General features: G+C 28.2%; 1 protein-coding gene across 1 annotated transcript in view; it reads left to right on the top strand.

Moving 5' to 3' along the window:
- The first annotated feature begins 456 nt into the window (after positions 1–456).
- The window catches only part of LOC126835600 (uncharacterized), a 52264-nt gene continuing 26964 nt past the window's right edge, over positions 457–25756 (top strand). The window contains exon 1 of the mRNA XM_050568281.1: positions 457–782. Within this exon, the coding sequence (XP_050424238.1) occupies positions 722–782 (61 nt within the window). The 5' untranslated portion in view covers positions 457–721. The remainder of the gene's footprint in view (positions 783–25756) is intronic.

Here is a 25756-nt window from a genome sequence, read left to right as displayed (position 1 = left end):
TGAGGCGGGGGTACATTTATATAGGGTTAGATTTGCACACTATTATATGTATGTGTGTGTGCGTGTGTGTGTATTGGCACACATTTATATGTATATTAAAATTAAAATTTCCGTTCACGTATTCGTGGATTCTAGAAAAACACATTACCTTACGTTAGATTTACTTAAAAAAAAAAACCGTTCCCTTCAAATTGGGCGACGATTTTATTTTTTTTTTTGTGCAAACAAAACGAGCAGAAATACCACGGTCGGTATTCACGTGTAATAAAAAACCGTCGACGGGGCCGAAACGCTAACCCCCCCCCCTCAATTCCCCTCTCAAACACCGGGTGGTGTCTACCGGCTGTTAAGTTCAAACGGCGGCGACGCACTCTCACGCTTTTCTTTTGCAATGCCCGCCCCGCAACCGTCGAACCGCGTGCGTTGTGCATAGTGTTCGAACACATACAACCACAAACACACACACATTGGCCGATAACTCAATTGAGCAGAAAACGTCGAGTTCCGGTGTAGTTATAATACATTTAATAAATACCGGAATATGGGGTAAAAAATTGCCTTTAACATTCTACCGTTTTCGAGAGCCAATAAATCCGTAACCGACGGTAATAATTGTTATTGAATAAATATTTAAAGAACCAAAATTCTTCCAAGTCCGGCCGTCGACTGGCCACGTTGTGCTTGCGGCGACTGACAGCGACTTGTGGCTTTTGCATAGATCATGTGGCCCGGAAGAATTACTGCAGGCCGCGTGTTCGCGTTGTTAACGTTGTTCAACCGAGGTAAGTTCGTAATAGTTAATATTTTATCTACCTACTAATATACATAAATGCAGATTAACAAACATGTAAATACATTTATTTATATTTTTTATAATATTTTTATAACATAATATTGTAACACTGTACACGTTACAATTAACGGTTAACACTTATGTTAGCCTGCGTTTTTACTTTTTCTGCGAAATACTGTAATAGTAATAATGATTTGCAGTTCTGTTTAGTTTTTTTTAATTATAAAAATACGTTTTGTAGGTAGTACAAATTAAAATAATAATAATAACAGTGAATCGTAGCAAAAACGCATGGTAACCAATGTCACATTATTTACCGTCATCTGCCAACTGTGTAATTTTTAAAATTTTATTGCAAAAAGAAAGTATTGCTAAAATTGGAACTTAAGCAACAGTGTCAAATGAGTTTTTCATAATTAACATAGTATCAATTTAGCATCGCATTGTTATCGACAATTTACTTAATTTACCTAATTATTTAATTATTGCCTTTAAGTATTGGCCTACTACTCCTATTGGGACTTTTAAAGTTTTGACATGTTGTACCGCAAAAAAAAAAAGTTTGATTTGATTCAATTATATTATACTTGCAAGTAAATTATTTTAATGATAATGGAGAGAGGATGAGAGGCTTTATATATATCTCGCATCCACGCACTTCCCAGTTAATAATCTCATTTCGACGCCTATGAAGTGTACTTGACTAATGAGTGCTTGTGGTAAAATTATACATAAATGATACATTTCCCATAAAATATAGTATGCGAATGATAAATTACATATTAAAAAACTGAAGTTGTGTGGAAAACTTTTAGTTTTTAACAAATGTTCTATATGTATTCAAAATTAGTAATTCAAGTTATACTTTAATTTTGTTAAATAAAAAAGTATTTCAATTCATTGAAATAACTAAATAATATAAATGCATTTTATTCGGATGATTTAATTATTTTTATAATTATAATTATTATTTTTATAATTAATTGTTTACCAAAACCAAAAAATAAATAAAAAACGCATACTATACTTTATAAATTAATACTATTTACATATACGTACGCTGTCTAGTTTTGCAACGAGTCGTTTTTTTTTAATTTTACAAAGTAGCTGTTAAACAATAAAAAAAATTAGACAATGTAAATATTTTTTGAAAAGATATTCACTTAATGTAATTTTATTTATTTCTCAAAATAAAAAAAAAATTGTGTTTCCATTTCATGATATGACCAGTTTTAATGTATCGATGTAGCATATCAACTTTTTTAATTCGATTGTGCTCGGGAAAAACTAAATCTAAAATTTGCGAAAATGAGTTTATGTCATACCTAGATTCAGAAAAACTATACGTGGTGTTATGGGTAAAACGATCCAAGTCAAACAACCATTTTATCAGTCGTTGTATGTTTGTGTAAAATAGGACATTACTTTATTTCTTATTTGCGTTTGATTTTTAATTTTTGAATACTGAAAATTCCAAATTTTACACTTGCCAGTTTATCCCGAGCACAGTCGAATTATTTTAAGGTTTATAAAATAGCTTAAAAATTCTAAAATTATTTAAAAAAGACAGAGGAGTGAATTTCTTCAAATGTTTACATATAATGTCCCAGTATTAAAAAAGTTACAGTGTACATAGACACAAAAAAACTGACATCATTGTAAAACCAATAGCCTCTCAGCTCCGCATCGAAACTAAAAAATAATGTTGGAGTCAAGCTTTTCAATATATAATTATAATAAGTTATACTTAATTATTCTTTATACATTGTGTGAAAAGCTCAGGAAAACCCTACTCACAATGTTTAAAAGTCATCAAAAACAGTTTTTATTGTTATGCGGAAAAAGTACAAACAGTTGTGGATAAACTAATAAACCGATTTAATAAGATTTTATACAAAAGCATGTCTTGATATAATGTTAGTTTTTGAGAACGAGAGGAATCGGCATAAATTTGTTAAATATTTAACAAATAAATGTTTGCTGTAAACAAATATTGAGTTCTTTACTTGTGTTTGCTCGGGTTACACAATAAATTAGGGTAATAACGTTTAAATTATGAGTAAAATTTTGAATTTTTAATAGACTGCAGATATTACACTTATACATGTCGAACCACCGACATTGAGATCTACAACAATGGCATACCCTACTGGGTACAACCCACGATTTTGGTATCCGAATTTTTGAGCATATTTATAATGTCCGTGCTTTATAAATCTGTTCTGAGCCCTAAAATACACTAATTCTTAATTCTTATAGGGTTTAACAAAAAAAAATAAAAAATACTAGTTTTATTTTAATCTTAACTTTTCAGTCATAGGACATGTGCAGACTTTTTGGTAAGATCAGGGCCAGCTTAATGTTTTTCTTTATTAATACTTTCCGAGTTTGTTTTTGCAATCGGTTATCGATAACTATGTATATGTATACATATATACTACTTATTACTTTATCTACTTCACCTAATATTTTTTATTTTATGTAAAAATTAAATTCAAGTAATGCGTATCTAAAAAAAATCTATTACCTACATCGTCAAATGGTTAATAATTTAATCTCTAATTGTTAATAACTTTTTTGGTATAAACAATAAGTGGTTAGTTAAAAATTATCCATTCAATTATTTAATTTATATTTAATTTTTTTATAACTAAAACAGAAGGCACTTATACTGTAGTGTTTTCAGCTAGAACGTTTTATTTTCATTAATCTAGTCATCCAGGCCCTAACTAAAGTAACGCTTAACCATGAATAGACCCCGCAAAATAATTTTGCACATATCCCTAATATTCACCAAGCCGGCCCTGGGTTCTTACCCACAGATACTGCTACTACAAAAAAAAAACTTAGAATGTCCACCTACAATGTCTAACCTAGAATGTCTAGAGGGGTCTATGACTTAGAAAAAGAGCAGTTACCTTCTCTAGATCTTATTTTTTTTAGCGCGGTTCGTATTATTATAATTCACTACAGCTATCCTACTGGAAAGTAATAACGAGAAAACAAAATCGTTCAATTAACTAGTGGGAGAGAGCTTCTTCTTTGTATTATTTTTTTTTTACAATTCAATAAATTGCATATTATCATCATTTTTATGTTGTAGGATACAATAATTAATATAATATTTAGTTCCCGAGTAATGAACGGCCAAATGACAAATGTCCCTGAAACAATGCGGTGAGGTTATAATTTGAAATCATAGCCGTAGACAGTTCTTAATCGCATTCAACACGTTAATTACAACCGTACACACAGGAGACAGTAAATTTCGCCTGACCGGTTGGCATGCATTCTGTTTGTACTGTAAATTATTATTAAGCCGCAAAATCCCGTCATCAATACCGACCGCAGTGGATTTAGGATTCATTTTAATATAAATCATTCAGTGTGTTTCCTTTGGCTACCAATGTGACCTATTACTCATTGTTTCCAGTGGGACCAGCCGAGATATTCAATATCCACCCTAGCGGTTCACTCACGGGGAAACGTGCAAAATATTATTATTTATACCTACGTGCGTGCTGGTACGAGTATAACTATACAGTTTTGCCAATGACATGACAATTGCGGCGTAAATCGTTGGAAATTACTATATTTACCGGGCATAATAATTATATTATATTGGTCCATGTCGCCAAAACGTTGAATTATTACTATTTGCCAGGGAGGTATATTTTAACGATTATGGTGAGGAATGGAAAATATTGCTAATTAATTATAATAGAGCTTATAATAACAGACTTTTCAAAAGTAATTTTAGCTTCGATACTTTGAAGCTCAGAAGGGATTCTTTTTACAAAGAAGTGTTTTTACTTTATATTTCATTGGCTGGACCCACGATATCTATTAAGCCACAACCGCTGAACCTTTCTTCATGTAACAAATCTTTAAATCATAAATCGTAACTAAAGGTACATGATTGGGCCAAAATTTAAAAATTCCACACCTTACCCTTCAAATTCAAGAAACACATCCAAACAAATAACAAATTTTTTAACTTAAAAATACGGCGCTCTAGAACTTTTTAAAAAAATAGACGAACTAGTTCCGAATTTCTATGTAATATTCCTCAGACGTAGTACTATCGATAAACGTTGAGAAAGCAATAAAATCATTAGCAAAGCTTCTAGAATAGGTGGAAATGTTTTCTTTAATTTTTTTTTCGATAGTAATTGTGACTAAAATTAGATTATAGGTAGATCCAAAGTGGAGCTATACATTTTTCTCAAAAATCTGTAATCAAACATATTTTTGTATTAAGCAAAACTGAAAAAAAGAATAAAATTATATTTGGGCGTAGTAATTTTCCAGGTTGCTATGTGTGAGAGAATTAACAGACAACAGGTATCCGAAAAATATTTTCATTATAATTTTGATTACGGTAAATGGCAATAACAACGGCAACAAATTATTATAGTCAACCCTAATTTTGTCTACCCTTAAACTAAAAATCCAATTTGTTGTTTATTATTGTCAATAAAATGCTTTGATCGATATTTGTATTTTTACCATCTACTGTTTTGCATCGAAGCATTTTTTAAAAATATTTTAAAGTGATTTTATGTAGACCTGTGATCTCCCCCTTCCCCTTATATGTTCTGTTATCACTCTATCGTGTATTGTTTTTTTCTTACACACACATTCTAAGTGTTTAAAGGTATAAAGCTACACTAAAAAGTCGTTACCTGGAGACGCGAAAGACGAAAATATAAATATTTTTAAATATTAAGGTTTTGTATAACATATAATAAGTACAAAATTGTTTTGATGTTTCAAAAACAAGTCATACTTAATAAATTAATAATAAAATTAGTGTATTTTTAAAATTTATAATATTTACGGAAAATATTATTTGAAACGTTTATGGTATTAATTATTTGATTTCTTTTGTATTTTTTAAATATTGTGATAATTATTATAATTTTTCAATAAAATATTATTGAAATATTTGTTTTGCTGTGCATAATCTACAGAGTTTCTCATGAAAATTACGTACAACATGGCTATATAACACTTATGGCATCATTATACATGAAAATACTGATTGGTTTAAAAATCAGATACTTAAGTTATTTGTACTTTATATACGTTAAATATTGGTATTTGAACTTAGCTGCGAACATGAGAAGTTACTAGTTTTAACTTTTAAAGAAACGTATGCTGGGTGTAAGTACTCATGATAACTTTAAAACCATTCATATTTTACATTTAAGTCATTAAAAAATAATTACATAATGATAATCGAAATAATTTGATTAAAATAAATGTTGATTTTCATAACATTTTTAGAAAATATTGTAACTGACAGGAGATACCTTAAATGTGTGTAATGAATTTATAAATAAATTACGTTAACTGTTTTTTATCATGGTACCTCAAATTTATAGGTGTTTAATAAAATGCTCCAGGCATTTAATATTATAATACACGAATACATATTTTCGGGAATATATTAGCATACATAATATATGAAAATAATTTCGTCAAAAGGCCTAACTGCTATGATATGGCAGGCAGAGGGAAAGGATGGTTTTGTTGTACATGTGAAAAATTTTTATAAAATTAAAAAACACCCATACATTTAACACAAACGTATATATATATATATATATATATTTACTAATGAAATAATTTAAAGTATAATATCCAATAAACCGCTGATGTGTCATCAAAATATCATTCGCTGTTTGAAACGAATCGTACAAAAAAAGGTCTTTTCGATAATTAATATTTAGTTTCCTAAAACAGAAAATATGTGCCTGTTTTACTTTAAACCATTGAAACGATTAAACAAATTATTTTGGTTTTTTCTCGAGCAATAAGGCGATATTTTTTTTTATTGGGCAGATTAAAATAACGATAAGAATTTTATAACTTAACATTTAGTAGACAATTTCATTAGTTATACAATTAATGAAAATCGTTGTTGAGTTATTCAATTGGCTCATAAACCTAATGGTCATCGCAGAGCTATCTATTTCATCAATAGTACTTGTACAAACAGGGTAGTCTGTTTTATAATTACTTTGATTAATGTTACTCGTTTAGTTATAAGTACAGCCATTGAACGTAAAAAATCGCACATTTAATAACCAATGGTAGAACGCCACTAATTTATAGATATACTTATATAAAATTCATTGATGATTTTTGTGTACTTATTTCTTTCGGGTCAAACATTAAATGTCACAAGTTTTAAAGCGACTGGTATTTCAAACAGCGCGTTTACTTAATTAATCATTTTTATTAAAGAGATTTTTAAACAAAAATGTTAACGATACACGTTAGATACACATATGGTGGTTACCAGTAGATCACCATAATATAGTAATTTAAAAATTATCTAAGGGAAAAAATGGTACATTTTCCGTTTATAGCCAACCTAATATTTATTTAAATAAACTATAATTTTCCTTGTTGAATTACCTAATAAAATAAAAAAATTGTTCAAATCGAAATTATATTAGTTAGGTCTAATGGAAATATTAACATAGTTTTATAATTAACAATTTAAATGTGTGGTTATTTTAGCTTGTTTTTAAATATATAATACATTTTAAATATAAAATAATAAGTTTATAAAAACAAATAAACCTACACTAATGAGATTAGATATATAGATTTATGATGATTACTTAATTTAATTTTGCGAGACTAATTAAATTGGTGTCAGTTTCAACATTGTATTTGGCATTGTACAACTATTTTGATATTTGCATTACGAGTTAAATATATTTTGCCTTGTGAAATAATTAAAACGGGTACAATTTTTTTTTATGTGCATTTTATTAAATAGTAGGTATGCAACATTTTCGCCATCTCACATTAGTTTAGTGTAGTTATTTCGATACTAACCAATAAGTCTTTATGAACGATTTTTTTCATTACCATCTAGGTACACTTATATTTTTTAAAATGTGATTGTTGGTTTTAGAATATCAGTAATGCTGAGACGGATTTAAGTTTAAGGTATAAGTGCAGTAAAGTCCTTAATATACCTTAAAGTTTGTCGTGTCTGTTAGCACTTAATTGATAGATTATATTGTTGCCAGATTCATGGACATAGACCGTCCTATTTATATATATGTATGGAGTATTCTGTATAGTTTATTTTAATACTAATAAGTTATACCTTAAGTGATTGAAAGTATTAGTCTCTCCTTACAGTTAACGGAATCTTTCCAATTTTTTTTTAAACGTAGCCGAATCAAACAAATATTTTTATGAGTGAATTTAGTCCTAAAAAATAATTGTGCAACATTTATTAATTATTTTTAATTTTATATGTTTCAAGCATTATATTTGTAACTTTTATTAGCCTAGAATAATAATAATAATTAAACACTGCAATAAATTCTACGGCATTATTTCTATTTTATATTAAATTTAGATAAAACTTTAAACGTCTATTTCAAATCTCCATCATGCAGTAATATTTTAGATGCTAATACGGTCTTGTTTTTACACATAATATGACATTCCACCTCTAAGACGACAGACGTACATTTAAATAGGAAGCACATATACTATCAATATTGTATACAATTTCATAGTATACTGTAATATTGTAGTATACACTTATATATTGCACAATCTTTTATACTTGACATTATGTTTATACGATTCGTGAGTTCTAAAATGATAAATAATCAAAGAAATTGTTATATGAAGCAACATATTATGTATATTATAAATGCGTAGCATTGGATAGTTAAATTAATGTACCATACATTGATTGTTGTTAGCTTTCAAAGCACTATAAGTTCAACTAACCACCGGTAAAATAAAACGTGCGAGGAATCAGTTATATTGAAATATGTTTGTTTGGGTGGGGTCTTTAAGATACTGTTTTTTATTGTAGCATGTCGATTGGAAAATATCGAATAAAAAATCACAACTGGAAAAATTATAAGCTCATAAAAACCAACATACGCATTGGAGAAAGAAGAAAGACTTGTCTAATGACATGGTACCTATATATAATTTAGGTACAAAATAATAACCAAGCATGGTGTAAAACTGCACGAGTGGGATTTAAAATAATATATTGGCGAAAAGAAATAAAGTCGCAATAGAGGAGTTTAATTTATGAAAGTGGAAACAATGACAAGTAAATATAGAAATACGGGTTTTAGTAGTTTATAGATTTTATACGTCGACCTAACCTTAACTTAATTTTTCAATTCTCAATAACAATTAAAATTCAAGAGCAAGAGTTTACCACAATTATATCAGCTTCAAGTACTTATTTCCTTTAGCAATAAGTAAACTGTAAAACACATTTTTCAGCCGAGTCTGCAACCACGAAAGAGCATTTTCATGTATCTAAGGATATGTAGTAAACATATCAAGTTTCTGGCTAATATTTTAGTGTTTTCATAATATCTGGCCTAAAACAATTCATAGGAATATGACCTCTTAAATTATTGAATTTATTTTTTAGTTCTTGTTTGAACGTTGTATATACAACATATCTCTTATATCTTATCTCTTATCAGATAACAGTATAACAAGTTTTTCGTCACAAGTTTTTCGGTTATGTGCCAGAGCTAACACATGAAAATGTCAACATTACTAAAAACGAGAATCACTTTCAGGTAACGATCGGAAAAGGATAAAAATAAAATTTGAAGGAGTTAAACAAAAACACAAAAGCTCCATATGAAATGTGCGTTCACGCGTAAAACATATATTTTTTGGAAAAATTATGTGTAACTCTTATATTGACTCTTGTTACGAAAAGTAACGAAATAATATTCTGTTTTTTGTAATAAAAATAAAACTTATCTACTCTTCTTATACTGTATGTCGTAACGGCCGTCGTATGGTAAAAGGTAGTTTTAATATTTTATTTTATTATATATTTTACACGCTTTCTTGCTTGGGTTTCTCATCACGTGTAAACATTTGAAAATTTAAAATAGCATTACAAGGATCATTTTTCTATACAAAATTAATACTGAACTTAAATTTGAATTTTGAAATTTTTGAAGAAAAAAAAATGTTGAATCAAGTCACATACGCGATTCTTTTTGGTATGGCTGAAGTTCTTCTACACCTATATATAGTTCTTTATGACACGGAATACCTCAATTAATATTGTCCATAATTTATCTAACAGTAAATTCCAGTGTCTATGAGTCTTAACGATAATCATGAATGTGCAAAATGAAAAAGGGAATTATTCCCGCCATACAAAGCGAAGACGGTACTAATCACGTTGTAAGCTCAATAATGGAAACTCGAGATGAAGAATTGGGAAGCGGATATAAAACACAGGTGCGGAAAAGGGGCAAACCCTGAATGGGAAGCTGTAAAACAGGTGTTCGAGATAGACATACACACGAGAGTATTAAAACAAATACAAAACTTTTTATTATACGCCGCCATAAACCGCAGTAGTCCAGAATAATACGACGGAACAGGGAAGAGTGGGGGGGGGGCGGGGCGCGTTGTTTATTATAAGTTCGTTAGCGGTTTAATATGAATAAACGCTGGTACGGAACGCCGGTGCTCGTGCATTTAGTTAGGCGGTGCACAAACGCTGTTGAGTATATCTTAACGAATTTGTCATTATATCGCCATCAATTACATTACTTACCGACGATCTCGCTGGTCAGGAATTATAAATTCTATAAAACACGTAACACTGTAATTTTACATTTTTCATAAAAATTATAACGTTACGATATTAATACAGTTTAATATGTATGTATGCGTGTATTTTTAGTGCAAAATTGAGAGGCTTTAACTCATCAATGTAATTGGCGATAATGTATTGTTTTTTAATCAAGTATCATAAATTTCACGTAACGTAAATGTATATATTTATTCACCTATATACATCCAACTATATTATTGTTTCATGATATTTTCACCTGTCAACCCGCTGTATAGTAGGGATATTAATGTTGTGTATAAATATTAAAATAAAACGTATTAAACGCTTTTGTTATTTAGGCTATAATTGACAGTTGTATGTAAATTTCAAAAATAAATCTCAGCGTTTTGTTTTTTCCATTGCGTTTTAACTTCCCACTAGCGCACAGCAGTTTAGTATACCTAATTACAAAATATTTATAACAAATACTTATCAAATATATTAGGGTGGTCCTTATATATTGATTAAAACATTTTTGTTTATGATATATTAATATATTAGAAAAATACTTAATATTTATGTATTTTAATATTTTCCAGAGCTCTCTCAACTTTTGAAATTTAAATGTTAACGTATGTATTTAAGTGTAGTATTATTTTTTATCTGGCGAATTCCTCTACTCTAATTATCCAAAACTGGTTATCGACCAATTAAAATGTTCAGAAAATTATTCTCAAATTAAAAAGTAAGTTAAATATATATGTTACCATTTAAGTTTTAAAAGTCGACAGAGTTCTGAAGAAAAAAAAAAGTCACATATATGAATAATTTGTTATAGTGTAAAAAAACATAACTAAAGTGTCCAAAAAGTTCCTTAAAAAGAATTTTTAAGAAAAAATGTGTGATTTTTTATGAATCACCCAATAATATATTGATTATTGGTTTACTACTCCATAGTTGCTGTTAGCAAAAATCTCACTTGATTTATATATAAACATATATTTTAATGAAATTTAATTTGAGCATACTCATCACTCACTTGCCACCATGGTCATAACAATTAATGTAATTCAACATTATGATATTGGAAATTGTCAACTATATGTACCCGAGAACTTAGTTAATACTTTTACCGAATGTAAGAGCTTCTTTAACAACAAGACAAGTCCATTTTTGCCAAAATGTTTGTTTCGTCAAAATGGTGACATTCTGTGACAAAAAAAAACCAAAGCTAACCAATTAATATTTTTCATTATTTACCCTCAGAAAATTTGTATTAGTTTAAAAATAAACTACATTTTAAATTTGAAGAATAATATGTAGTATTATATTATATTGTTTACGTAGGGTAATTTAGTAATATTGTTCGATTGGATAACCGTCGGGTAAAATATGTAAATGCAATTTGTAAATTTGTTATTAAAAAAATGTATATTTTTGACTTTATTTTATAACACGTTTATATTACAAGATTAAAAAACTTTCGATTAAAATTAAAAAATGTTGATTATTTTTGTAAAAACAAATTGTATTTCCGTTTACCTAATTTGTTATCAATTACTTAACCTACATGTATAAATTTAATTCTACAAAAAAATAAATATTATGCAATCACATCACGTGTATACGGTAGGTTTTGAAATTCTTCTCTCGATTTCATTGCTAGTTAACTACAAAACAGCGTTGAAATTTAATTTTTAATTTTTTGTTTTATGTTTTAACTATACAAATCCGTCTGGTGTTTTTTTATTTAAAACAATAATAATAATCCCCAGTTCTCGAAAACACCGACGTGGTTTTAATTTTTTTAGCCTCGTTTCGGAAATATATATATGTACTATATTGTACATGTAATTTCATGCACGGCATTTGCTGGGTGGCTTTATTTCTCTGATTGAGAGTTTTGTGCGTGTATAGAGAATATAATATGCACTCATACATATTATATAATATATATATATGGGTTTGTGTATGTGTGTGTATAATACTATACATTTCTGCCAACACTATTATATTTATATATCTGGATGTAGGTGTACTACTGCCGATGGATCACCGTATAATCTCCATCCTGTCTACTCTCAAACGTATCACCCCTTTTACGTGTGTATCCGTGTGTGGTTGTGTGAGTTAGGATAAAAAAAAATGCCATCGTCTGCGTTGAAAAATAATACGATAAAAATATGGACGGCGAGCTGAACTGAGCACCATATGAGTACACACACACAAACACACATATTTATACTTTTACACTGAAGCCAAATACACTTACACACACATGAATGTATATGAATACATATTAAATCCCGAGTGACGTAGATGGGGTTTAAAAAAGACAAAGTCAGCAGAATTTAGGGAGAATATCCAATTTGCCAATCATCTGAGTATTTTGTGTGTAATGTATTTATGTTTATTATATTGTCAAGAGGAATAAAAAACTCCCCGTTATCTAATTCACTAGAACGGGTGTTTACCAATATGACAAAAAACTGTTTTAAATACAATTTCTAAAAAGAAATATGATCTCTTTGACGCATAATAATAGTATAATCCGATTTTTCTATTCTACCGCGGTTATATAAAAAAACAATATATTCTTTAAGTTGATGGTTGATCACGTTTTGCACCACAAAAACTGTTCCATACATTATTGTATAATATAATATTACATATTCGAATTATCACCATATAGTTTAACCATGGTCCATGGATATAGATGACAATAAACGTATTCATAGCTAACATGTCACTTTGCCTTACTAACCAAGTGAAGTAGCCATAATGACTATTTGTATGTAATTTGTTGTTCAAATATCATCTATCAAGATATATATATATATATATATATATATATATATCTTTATATATAAATTTCTTCTGTCCGTGTGTAAGTATGCAAACTCTTCCTAAACGGCTGGACAGATATTTATGAAATGTTGTGTGCGCGATTAAGTTGGTTCGAGAAAGGTTTAGATTCACAATTTGATCCGATAGAACCTGTTTTTAATTAATTTAATTGATTAATTATGATTATCAATAGTATCAATAGTTATTAATACATCTCTATGGTTTTTCATACCACAGGGATACAGTGATCCGATCAGCTGATTGTGTGTCTATTCTAATACACGGGCAACGCCGGGTCGGGACAGCATATATATATATATATGCGAAAACGGATGACACTATCGAAATGACCATTTATCCGCTGAAGATTAATAAAAATTTATTAATATAAAGTTTTTGCGATAAAGTACATAAGCGTTTTTGGGAGAATCTTAAAAACACAGCCAAATCAGTATGAAGGTTGAAGACAAAATGGTAACTCAAAAGGACACAGCAGCAAAGGATTTCGAATAAATAATAGCGCAAAAAAAGTTTCAAATAAAATTACTTTTCCGTAACGTCGTTTTTCACGCGTTATAACCCACTATCGTCGGTGCGAATGGCATTTTCATTAGATCAACCTCAAAACAAAGCATCTATACTGAATAACACTGCTCACTGTTACATAGAGTTGTTTTAATACAAATTTTAGATTTGTTAAAAAAGTAAAAATTCACTGTCTAAAAGTCCTGAAAAATATTATTGAATCAAAGTATAAATTAAAAATAATAAGGTTCGAACATTGTTTTTCTAAACCATTTTTTATTTCGTTTTAAATACAATATAATCCTGTGATAAACCCGTTTTTTATTTTCTTCTATAAAAAAAGAGTAATGCGCAAGTTAAATAATATAGCGTATACATTTTTATTAACTTTGTAAAACACAAATGTTTCTAGTGGTCACCGCTTTAGGTTAATTAACTAGGACTATATTATCGTACTGAAAATCATAATTACAATTATTTATAAGTTAAGCCACTAGCCAAAAATGAAGGTTTATTAATGTTTGAAGTTTAAATAAAGTTAATATATGTGTTTATCAACACATAGTCAATAATTATACGATCGATGCCTGTCATTATTGGGTGGAGGTTTGCAGAATTAACACCTCCTTCTCCTCCCGAAAAATATGTAACTATTCATAGAAATAGTTTGGTTTTCATGATGAAATTGTCAATTTTTTATTAATGACAGGGGACTGAATCTCCCCTGAAAAACTATGTTAGATACTACTTTGGATAGATAGATAATATATCCAACGATAAGTTTAATATTTTTCGTTCAAATTTTTTTTTTGTCATATAACTATGAAATGATGTCAAAACTTGTATTATTCATAGTTTTGATTAAAATGCAAATTTAATGTTTAATTTTATTAGTGGATATTATAAGTTTTAACTCTTCATATTTTTTTCCCCTGAAATATAGCCGATCTTTTTATTTTGTTTGAAATATATGTATTTTGAAATAACCGGAATGCCTCGTCTCACGAGACTTTTGGGACATACTAAGACTGGCGGTATAAACAAAAAATACCAGTATTTCATAATACCGAAGGAATCTAGGAAAAAATACTGGAGGAAATAATACTCGTAAGAAGAAATACCCGACAAAATAATATCCGATAGCAAAAATAACTGAAAAAATAATAATAATCATCGTTTTGATGTTTTGATAATTAAAGTATCTTTTACCAAAACTGGTGCTTGACTGTAGCAGTAAAATCTCGTCAGGGGTTACAAAAAAAGCGTAGAAATACAAAAAACACGGTATTAAAGGTTACGCAAAATGAGCACTACTGCCAACAGACAAGGCAGAAAGCGAGGCATATTCAAGGTCAAACGCCAGCATTCGTAAAAGATAGTTTAATGTAAGTTCGTACCTGTAATAGGTTAACCTATCCTAAACCAACCTACAGTTTTCATGAGACAAATGATACGCGTTACCATTGAGTATGGACAGTTCAGTAAATAATTGTAAAATACCACCTAAAACTGTATGAATGTTATTCACCGCGGACAAAGTTAATGAACGTATAATACTTATCGCCCGCTGTCGTTTCAAGTTAATTACTCGTTTTTATAATATTTGCGTAGTGCCCAACTTATATAAAACTAGAACATTGGAATAATGTTATGATGCCAGTGCGATTCTAATGAGAACAGAGATGGTTTCTTTTCCAGTGGCTGTGTTTAAACATTTAAAAGTCATTACGAAAGAAATTAAAACAATCCGTCGCCTAAAAAAAAACCAAAAAGAGCTTTCGTCAGTACCAATAATTACAATGTTTAATGTTCTTATAGACAGTCATTGAACATAATGTAATTAAAATATCGTCTACCCCCAAAAAAGAAATATAGAATGTTTCGTTTTCCGGTGTTTATGCTTGGGTATTTTTTATGACAAATATATTTTAATGAATTCAAATTAAGTACTTCTTTAAAAAGTGATAAAAAACTGTGCTCTCAGATTTTGTTTGTCATAAAATATAGTGGAAAACCAGAATATAATAATCCCTCAGTATGGTTATTAAAATGAACGCGGAGAAAAATTGTATATTTTGTTGAAAAGCTTAGAAAAAAAACTATAAATATTTTGAAAACGGAAAACATTTAAAGAATCAAATAAAAAATATTTGAGAACTCGTATTTAGAAATTATAACACATAGTAATAAATATAATTATAATATATACTAAAAAAAGGCTATATTAAGTTTTACCATTAATCACTATGAAAATTAAATATTTCTTCTAGGAGATGTGAATTGTTTCTTCATTATTTTCTAATTAAAACTTTTATTTGGTTTTATACATTTATTTCTAAATTTAATATAAGCTAGTTTAGGTTGAGACCTCGAAACTTTTAAATCTTGGTTATTATTAATATTTCACACCTCCGAAAATATTATATACAAATATCAAAAGCAGTTAGTAATATTTCAATAGTGTACAGTGAAAGTAATTATGCAGTCATTTGCTTTTGAAAGTGTGCTTTATTTTTAATTCAATTTTGAAATAATTTTTCAGTTTTATCTTTTGAAATTGATGTAGGTGTGATTTTTTAAAAATATTTTTTTGATGGCTGGTACTAGTAATAACTATTACTATTAATAGTTAATATTATCATTTCCACTTGCGAATTTCCCAATTTTTTCGGTGAAAACGTTTTCAAACAATCCGGTTTGTGCGTTTGGATTATGCTGGTGATCTATTGTAACTGTAATTTTATTTATTATATAAATCAAACAATATTATATAAAATATTATTCATTTGGGGTTTTATCGTTTTGAACTGACTGTTGTATAGTAATAAGCATAGTCGAGACTTGGAAAAGGCACAGAAGTGCAGTCGTCCTCCGAAAACAACATGTTGGTGGAGCAAAAGTTTCGGGCAGTCCACCAGTTTTGGTTTTATTAATTATGTTTTATAAATAGTAGCTGTCGCTTAATAGTTAAAAAATCATAACTTAATTTTTGTAAAAATAAATATAAAAATAATCATAAAAAGAGGCTGCGAATAGTAAAAAAACTATACATAAAAATATATAAATATCTATGTATTCAGATTTCCAAAATCCGATTATAAGATTTGGAAATCCTGATTTCAGTTCTAACTTCTAACCCTTTTTAATACCATGCTATGTGTTCATTTGTTCAACAAACCTTTCACTGTATCCTTCAGTAGCATAGTGACGATTTTAGCTATTATACTTGTAGTCGGATTTAAACCGGGACTGCTGTTTATTTCTATTAACCAAGGCTCAAGATATTTGTTCAACACAAAATCCGCTCCCAACAGTTGGAACGAAAACCGTTTACTGATAGTCTGATTTGAATTTTGAATAACCGATACGATTGTTTCGCACATTTTTGGATATATCATCTTATCCCATTTGTTACCGTTGTTAATTGACGTCAGGTATTGTTGAAACTGTCCGAAACTCCACATACATTCGTCCGGAACGGAAGTAGATCGATATTTTCTGTACTTGGATTGAATCCGGACGTTACTGAGATGTATGTTTTCACTTAAGTCTAAAACTGAATACTCTTTAGAACAGAATCGCACATAACCTTCTCTAGAATGAAGTTTTCACATGACATTAAACATTAATCGATTAATTCAAAGTAATATTTTTTTTTTAATCGGTACTTAATTATAAAATAGTAATTTGATTAGTTTTACTTGTACATCCATAACTTCCTTTCGTTGAAATTGGTAACCAAAAAGTATTGCCGCAAATCTACTTTCACATTAAAAATCAGCAACGGGTTTTCTACAAGATTCGTGTATAAAGATTATTTTTATTTTTTATAAATTAATGGAGTATATATGTAGGTACCGTTTAGTTTCTCAGTTTCACAATTTTGAATATAACATAATATTCTATACCATTCTACTTTTATACATTTATTTTTTATTTAAACACTATAACCTACACCCGTGTGTATGCATTTGTCGGCTTCTTGCCAAAATTCATTAACGGCGAATTGGCCATTTTTTTTTATGGTGCCATCTAGTATAAAACATCATTTTCTTTTGATTGACTAGAGGAGTTCATAGTGAATTTCCCACACTAAATGACTTTTTATTAATAATTTCAAATTTTAACTAACGGCTAATATAAGAAATCGATAAAAGGAGAACTCATTAATGGACAATTTGTTTTGTGAGTTTTGGCTAAATTGAAATAACACATTTTTGATTGCTACGGGCCCGTAGCAGTGATATCTAAGACTAATTATCGGTCCAATAGTGATGGTCTATTATTATGTTTTACAGCACACAATAAGTTGTCAAAATTCATTATAGGCGCGGATTTAACCGATAAAATTTTTTACAGTTAATACCAATAGAAATCATCGTTTTTCTATTTAGAAGAATTCATTAACGGTTAACATAAAACATTAAATGATAAAAAAAAACTATGTTATATTATATTATTGAAGTGTTATGTACAAATTAATGAAAAAAAACCAATATTTTTGAATACAGTAATATAATACCAGGTTTCATAAAAAAAAATACGTGAATACCTTGAAAATTGAAAATTCTGTAGGGTTAAAACCAAAAAATCAATACTTAAAAAACTTAAGTCAGTTTCTGAATAATCAACTTTTTGCCGCTAATAAATTTTGGGCAAGAAGCCGACGCACTACAATTTTTTTATTTTTAAACGAAAAATGTTTACTGATTTCAATAGATTCCCCACATTTTATAATGAAATAAAATGTATTTAATAAATCATACAAAATTAAATTTGATAATTTGGAAAAAAATAAATAGAACTTTTTACGACTTCTCTAATGGTGATATAAAATGATTTGTCAGTGCATGTTTAAAAAAAGTAAGAATACCACTTTTGAGATATGAATGTAAAAAAGTTCGATTTTTCTTAAAATATTTAAAGTTATGTAGCGCACAAATGCTTAAAGTATAATAGTTTGACAGAGGTTATTATGGTTTGGCTCAAAAATAACTTTAAATCTGTGTTGTTGAACATTGTTACTTTGTGTAATTTTTAAAAATAATGCTCTATTTCCTCATACTCATATATATACATTAAATTGATTTGACGCAGGATTAATTTTTAACAACAATTTCAATTTAAACATTAATCTGTAATACGATCAGTAATAAAAGAATTCCGTAAATTATCAGTTAAGTAATTATGGCATAGTACCTATCGAATTTAGAATATTAGATGGTATTGTACCTATATATTTTTGAATTGTGTACATGGACTTTTGACATGCTAGCCTCAAAATATGAGCAATATTTCTTTCCAACTTTATCCCGTAACCAGAACAGCTCGACACTGGTTTTATAATCCATAGATTGGTATTACCGTCAATGTTAAACTGTGGCGAATAAGGCTTGAGTTTCTGCATTAAGTACGTACACCGCTCGTAAGTATCCTGAATTTGTTTTAAGTGGTATGTATATGTTTATAAATTGTCTACATCAACGTACCTACATTGATTTGAAATGCGTTGGAAAGTCGTATGGTAGCGTTTTCTTCAAACATTTTGTAGTACCAAATCATAAATTGTTTCCAACGTTCTTCTAGTTCATATGTAGACCATGGAATTTCACTTGGTTTGTTCAGACGATGAGCGTTCAGAAATTCCCAACTGCGTTGTTCAATAAAATCAATCATTTCATAAGGAATCTATATAAATTCAAAAAATATACAAAGAGAACTAAACTGTAATATAAATAATTTTTACAAGAATCCATTACTACAAACATGGTTATTTTATTTATCCTAAATTTATTTAATTAACGTGTGGTTTTTATAACTAACTGTTCCATTTTGGGTAAACACAGGGTTCTCCGTTGCTTTCAATTGGAGAATGTTATTCAACGACCCCACAATTGCTGTGAGTCTATAGTCCCTAATAAAATCATTCAATTTATCACGGTCCGATATATTGTAAGATCTCGGATAATTAATGGCACTCCGTTTTGATAATGTTGTCATGATGTTTGTCAAGCCGTTCTAAATGGGAAGCTGACTTACAATTAAACGAAATTTTCATAATATTATTTTTAAATACTTTAGTGCAATATGTTAACTTTTCTATCTGGCTTAAAGTCGTTGTATCACTTATATTGTTCAAATCTACACATTTCTTTTTGGTCGTAAAAATATAATTTGGTCTAACATCTTTTATTGTTAACCACGTTTGTGTATTTTCTAAATTTTCTAACACCATGGCTTCTGTGGTCTCCGTCGATAACAGAGGTGGTGAGTCCACATACATAACACGACTGGCTAAAATTATTAATTACTGATTTTTAACTGAATACATTAATGTTGTAATGTTTTTTATTCGTGTAAATATTAAAACTAGAAATTATATTGATGGAATTTGTATTTTAATATTAACATAATATTAACAGAATATTTCATATTCTCAAATATTATAAGAAAATACATAAAAACAATTAGTGCGTTTGGAACAACATATTATTTACGTTTACTTTTATATTTTCGGGAGAGTGTTTTTTTCCATTTTCGTCATACGACAAATCACTTCCTAAACTAAAGATTTTATTTTTTAAGCATTTTTATACGACACTGAAAACTAAATTATCCATAAATTCAAGTTTCTATGTTGTAGTTTGTAACTATAGGGAAGACGCAATTCATCTTTAAATGTATTGTATTAAATATTTATCACAAATTCACAATATTTACTAACTATTATATTTATTAAATTGTTTAAGACTATAATTCGACCGGTTTTGAATATGCTATAACTTGCTAAAACTATTGGAGTTACAATACAAATAATATATAATTATGTATAATATATTAATGTTGTTGCTGAAAAAACGAAAAAGTGTTTTTTACTAATTAAAGCTTTTTTATTTTGAGCTCACAATTTGTTGAAAATTTGTTCACACGTGTTGATATACTTTTAAGCTTAGTAGAAAGTTTGCTAAATGTGTTCTTATTAGATTGGGAACAGTCAGCAACTATTGTAAGCTAAGCATGTGGTTTGTGTCTGTTAAGTTTAGGTTCTTAGCGAATAATAATAATTATGTAAAAGCGTTTCACACTTAAAGCAGATAAGTACACTCGTCTTATAAAACGAAAGTTCTTTAATTTACAATACAACATTATTAAATTAACTTCGCTGTGAGCCGAAAAAGTAAGATTTTACTATGGTACGTTGTCTTATGGATCCAATATAACTTTTTAATCATTTGGCTGATTTTTCAATAATTTGCTCTAGTCCAAAATACATAGGTTTACCTTCATAGTTTATGAAAAAACATAATTTACTTGTAGCTGTTATAAAATGTTCATAGTTCAAAGGCATGCATTTTGGATTTCTTTTTTCAATCCAACCTCTCTTTTTCAGTTCTGATGAGATTATTGGATAATATCCGTGCACTGTAAATATTCTTTTTGTCTAAAACATTAGTAAGATTTAGGAAGATTAGTAAACAGATAGAAATCTACGTTTCTTTGGTTAAATTAATGTTCGGTTGTATACCTGTGAACAGTTAAGTACTTAGTACAAAAACTTGTTTTTTAAAATCGAAGTATAAATAGAAAAGCATGGGAAAACAAAATGCCAAGCTCAAGAATTTTTAAATAACGCACTAATAATATCTGATATAAAAATATTTTATCTCTGATAAAAAGAAAGTTCAAGTTGATTAAGTTATATTTTAAACATCGCTACTTAACGGAATATTATTATATTCACTTTTATAATAACCATATATTTTATACGCCTACAATAATTTTCAGTTAATACCATGAAGTAAATAAAATTAAGTTCATGGCCCAAGCTCTGGTTAACATGTTGAGGTTTGAGATTAGGCTAGAAACGCCTAACTCATAGAAAATACTATGTCGTGCAGAAAGCAAGAATGGGCCACTTCATTTTCATTATGTGTATTTGAGAAAGAAAATAACCTAGAAAAAAGTATATCTCTACCAAGTTACGAGACAATAAAAAGGGTAGTGAAAAATAAAGAAGTTTGGTTGCAGTGACAAGGCGAACTCTTTAGTTAAAAAAAGAATCTGAAGCTATGGGCTTATTAAGATTTATTTTGTAATTTGTATACAGCCACAGTATGTATGATTGTCTATAATATTTTATGAGCTGAAGGCGAGTTTTATACAAGCTTTGTATTGATTCCAGTGCTATAACATTATTTCTAATACAATCCTAATAATTTTATCGTAAAGCATTAACTATAATATAGAAGGAATTCTCATGTAAAATTACATAGAACCGATAATAGAATAAATATATATAAGTTTATACGTATAGAAAATACAGATAGAAACAACAGATTTAGGTTAATCACATATTTGATACATTTATTAGACAAATATCAATCTAATCACAAAAAAATGTATATTTTAATTTGTACACAGTTAGCTTAGGTATTAAAAGGTAAACGATTTTCTTTATATTTTGTCCTTAAACTTGTTCAAATGTCATTCCGATAGACTAATTTCTATTCAATAATCACAGATAAGTCCAAGTTGGTTTTACAATGCGTATGCTATTTAATACATTATTTTTGGTCTTCTAGACAGCTATAAAGATCGGTTAAGCTTTTGTAAAGCATAGCACACATTTTCGACCCTGTCTAATCGATAGCTTAACTTAAAGTTTTAAAAGTATTCTGCTAGTTGTTTGTCATTGTTTATTAGCTACATTAGTTAAATGTTATCGTTATTACTCTGTATACATAAATTCCCTACTGTTAGATTACACCACTACTGCATACCCGTCCGCAATTCCTGGAAGCCTGTTCTGTCCTATTGTATTGAATATTAATGCATCATCTTCCCAGGTCCCATTATTTGATTAAAAATTAATTGAATAGAATTAAGGATGACACGTATCTACTATCTATGCTTTAGTTTACTTTTAAACAAGCAGTGGCATTATAATTTCTACTAATCGATATTAAAAACTATATTTTAAAAACGCTGTCGAATAAATAAATAATATCAAAAAAACAATGTATGTTGAAATACAATAATGAAATAGTTTTTATTAAAATGTATTAGCTTAGACACCGTATATATTAATTTTAAAATACTTGATGCTTATCTTATCATTAATTTTTTTTTATTTTAAAAATATTTTAATAATTATAATTTTGAATTGTTATTTATTAGAAAATGTACAACAAAATATAGCTTATCTATTAGTGAAACCAAAAATATTTGTTTATAACATTTCCAAGAAATAAAAATTAAAATGCAGAACTAACTTAATTGTATATTATATATCTATTTATATTTTTCCAAATTATAATAAACAATATCGTATAGTACTGTGTCTATTAGTATTTCATAATCATATTGTTCTTTGGTGCTGGTAAAAAATACTTGTGTGTATTAAAAATAATTTTACATCGCACAAAAATGCAGCGTTTTTAATTGTTCCACTCAATATGCTTTATGAAAAATTCCTTTATAATCTATCACCACCTTTATTCCACTTCGTTCAATATTAATTTTAACAGGAATGTAAAAAAAAATTCAAAGTATGTTTATTATTTCGTTGTTTATTAGTTTGTGGGTTTATATCAGTTCTACAAACGATATCCAATACACTTTAGTAATTTAAGAATTATAATTTTATCTTATAAAAACTCATTATCGTCGAACTTCGATTGTTATTGTTTCGTTGAATATAATGAAAAGTATTAATGTAAATAAAACCATCACTGTTATGTGTACATACTTTTTTGGTAGGGAAATAAGGTATAAGTACATGGAAATGTTCATAGTACTATTATTATACTTTGTGTTTAACTAAATTATTTACTACATGATGTAAAAATATAAAAGTCTGTGTATTTACTTTCTTTTTCCAGTATAGGACATTATAGGACATTTTATAAGAAATGAAATTTCATTGATATTTGTTTAAATTATTGTTCTACGAATAAGCTGATTTTTTTATATGAATAACGTTTAGAAAATAAGACTCACAGTTTTTACTTATTGACGCTTATAATTTTATTAGTAAAATTAAATAATTTGTTTTAAATAACTTTAAATAGGTAAATTACAGTATATTACAATAGGAAAATAATTACTCGTATTAATTAAATTTATTGTTTAATAAACAAATTATTGAAAAAAAAAACATTTAAATATTTTATAAACCATTAATTTAATTTTAAAATAATATATCATAATTTAATTATTGGTGTTTAGTGTTTTAATTCAAATTTAATGTCTATAAAATGATATAATTGCACATTCACTTAAATCCTAAAAATATTATATCTTAATTTTAAATCATAGATTTGACATAGGGCTCTTAGTTTTAGACAAGGTTATTTTCACCCTAATATTTTAATATAATTAACACTAACGGTATATCCCGTTGATCATTACAAGTCGGCGTTCTTGTCAAGAGGACACGCCTTGCTGGGTTTTATAGTAGACTGCTTAGTTGGGTCATATTTCGTCTGAACAATGTAAATTAAGATTCTAGTATCAGGTATTTTGGTATTCAGACACTGTAATAATAGAATATATTTTAATTTATCAAAAATTCTATGTTATACTAGTGTTTTACTTATCGTAAGACTTGGGGTTCTAGCTCAAAACCATAACAGTCATTTTTGAAGTCAATAAAAAAACACAACGCTGTTTTACATTTATAACTTGGTTAGCTTCACATTAAAATTCAAATACACTAAAAAGGGTCAATGACAATAATTTACAAAAATTGATTACAAACAAACAGTTGGCTAGTGTAAACGTTAAATATCTGAATAATGTATTAATATAATACTCAAGTATTTTGAAAACTAAACTAGGTGCTTATTAGTGTAATTTTATGAAGAGTTGCGAAATTAAAAAATAGAATAAAATAATATTTATCGTAATACCAAAAAAAAAAACGATTTTAAATTTAATTTTTTTGAAAACTTCAACTAAATTTTGCATTAAAATTCAATAAATGTCTTAATATTTTACACAATTCATGGTTCAAATCAATATTTTATAATTACTTGAATTGTATTCAGTATGTTTTTTCCTAGTTCCATTACAACATCCGCGGATAAAGTCATACTGATTGGATATTCTGAATCCAAATAAGACTGGTACTCTTTCATAAGTCTTTGGTAAAATAGTTGTAAATAATTTTCACTAGTCAACCTAGAATCTTCGTCATGATTGTGTTGCTTTTTTCTCGTCACCACTGACGTTAGGTCAAATTTTTCGTTTTTAAAACTATCACTTATTATTAGTTCACCTGGCTTCACTGTTTCCGGTCTATTACTATTAATTTGGTTTATTCGTTGAGTATCCTTTTCTAATGGTGGTTTTTGTATCAATGTAGAGTGTTCATTTTTATTTTTGGATTTCTGTAATGATAAATCAGTGACCGGTCTCTTTTTGATATTATTTTTTATTGTATTTCCACGGTCGTTGGTCATTATATTTATCGAGAGTTATGTAGAACTGATTTGAAACTATGTTGTAAACTTAAATTTTAAACTATGAGTAGAATTCGTATTATTTAATACAACGTAAATTTCTATAATAGCTTGTTGCCTTAGTAACTTCAACAAAAATTTCCTATGCGTTAATTACCGTATAAATAATACTGGACGTTTGCAATACCTCAATAAACTCGCAAATCAGTGGAGGATCGAACGTACCTTATAGGAATTCGTAAGCTCAGATATTGAATTATAACATTATTGTTATTTTTAAGCAGACAAATAATAAAAGAAATAATTGAAGCTTAAAATAAGCTCTCTGCTTAATATGCAATCTAAAACATTTATTTCAGTACATTATTCGATTCCACACTTCTGAATTTTACTCATAAAGTTTACTGGCAATAATTTAATTGAGTTTCTGAAATTTATTTAAGATCCATTAACTTATTTTTATTCTACGACTATATTACTCTTTATTGTTATAGTGTATCAACATAGTAACAATGCATTAGTACGATA

Source organism: Adelges cooleyi, unplaced genomic scaffold (genome assembly GCF_023614345.1).
Source record: "Adelges cooleyi isolate 19-005CV unplaced genomic scaffold, UGA_ACOO_1.1 ACOO_flye_CR_arks_rails_tigmint_CR_PRNA_23, whole genome shotgun sequence".
Classification (NCBI taxonomy): domain Eukaryota; kingdom Metazoa; phylum Arthropoda; class Insecta; order Hemiptera; family Adelgidae; genus Adelges; species Adelges cooleyi.
Note: the sequence above shows the minus strand (reverse complement) of the source record. Positions and strands in the feature narration are given on the sequence as shown.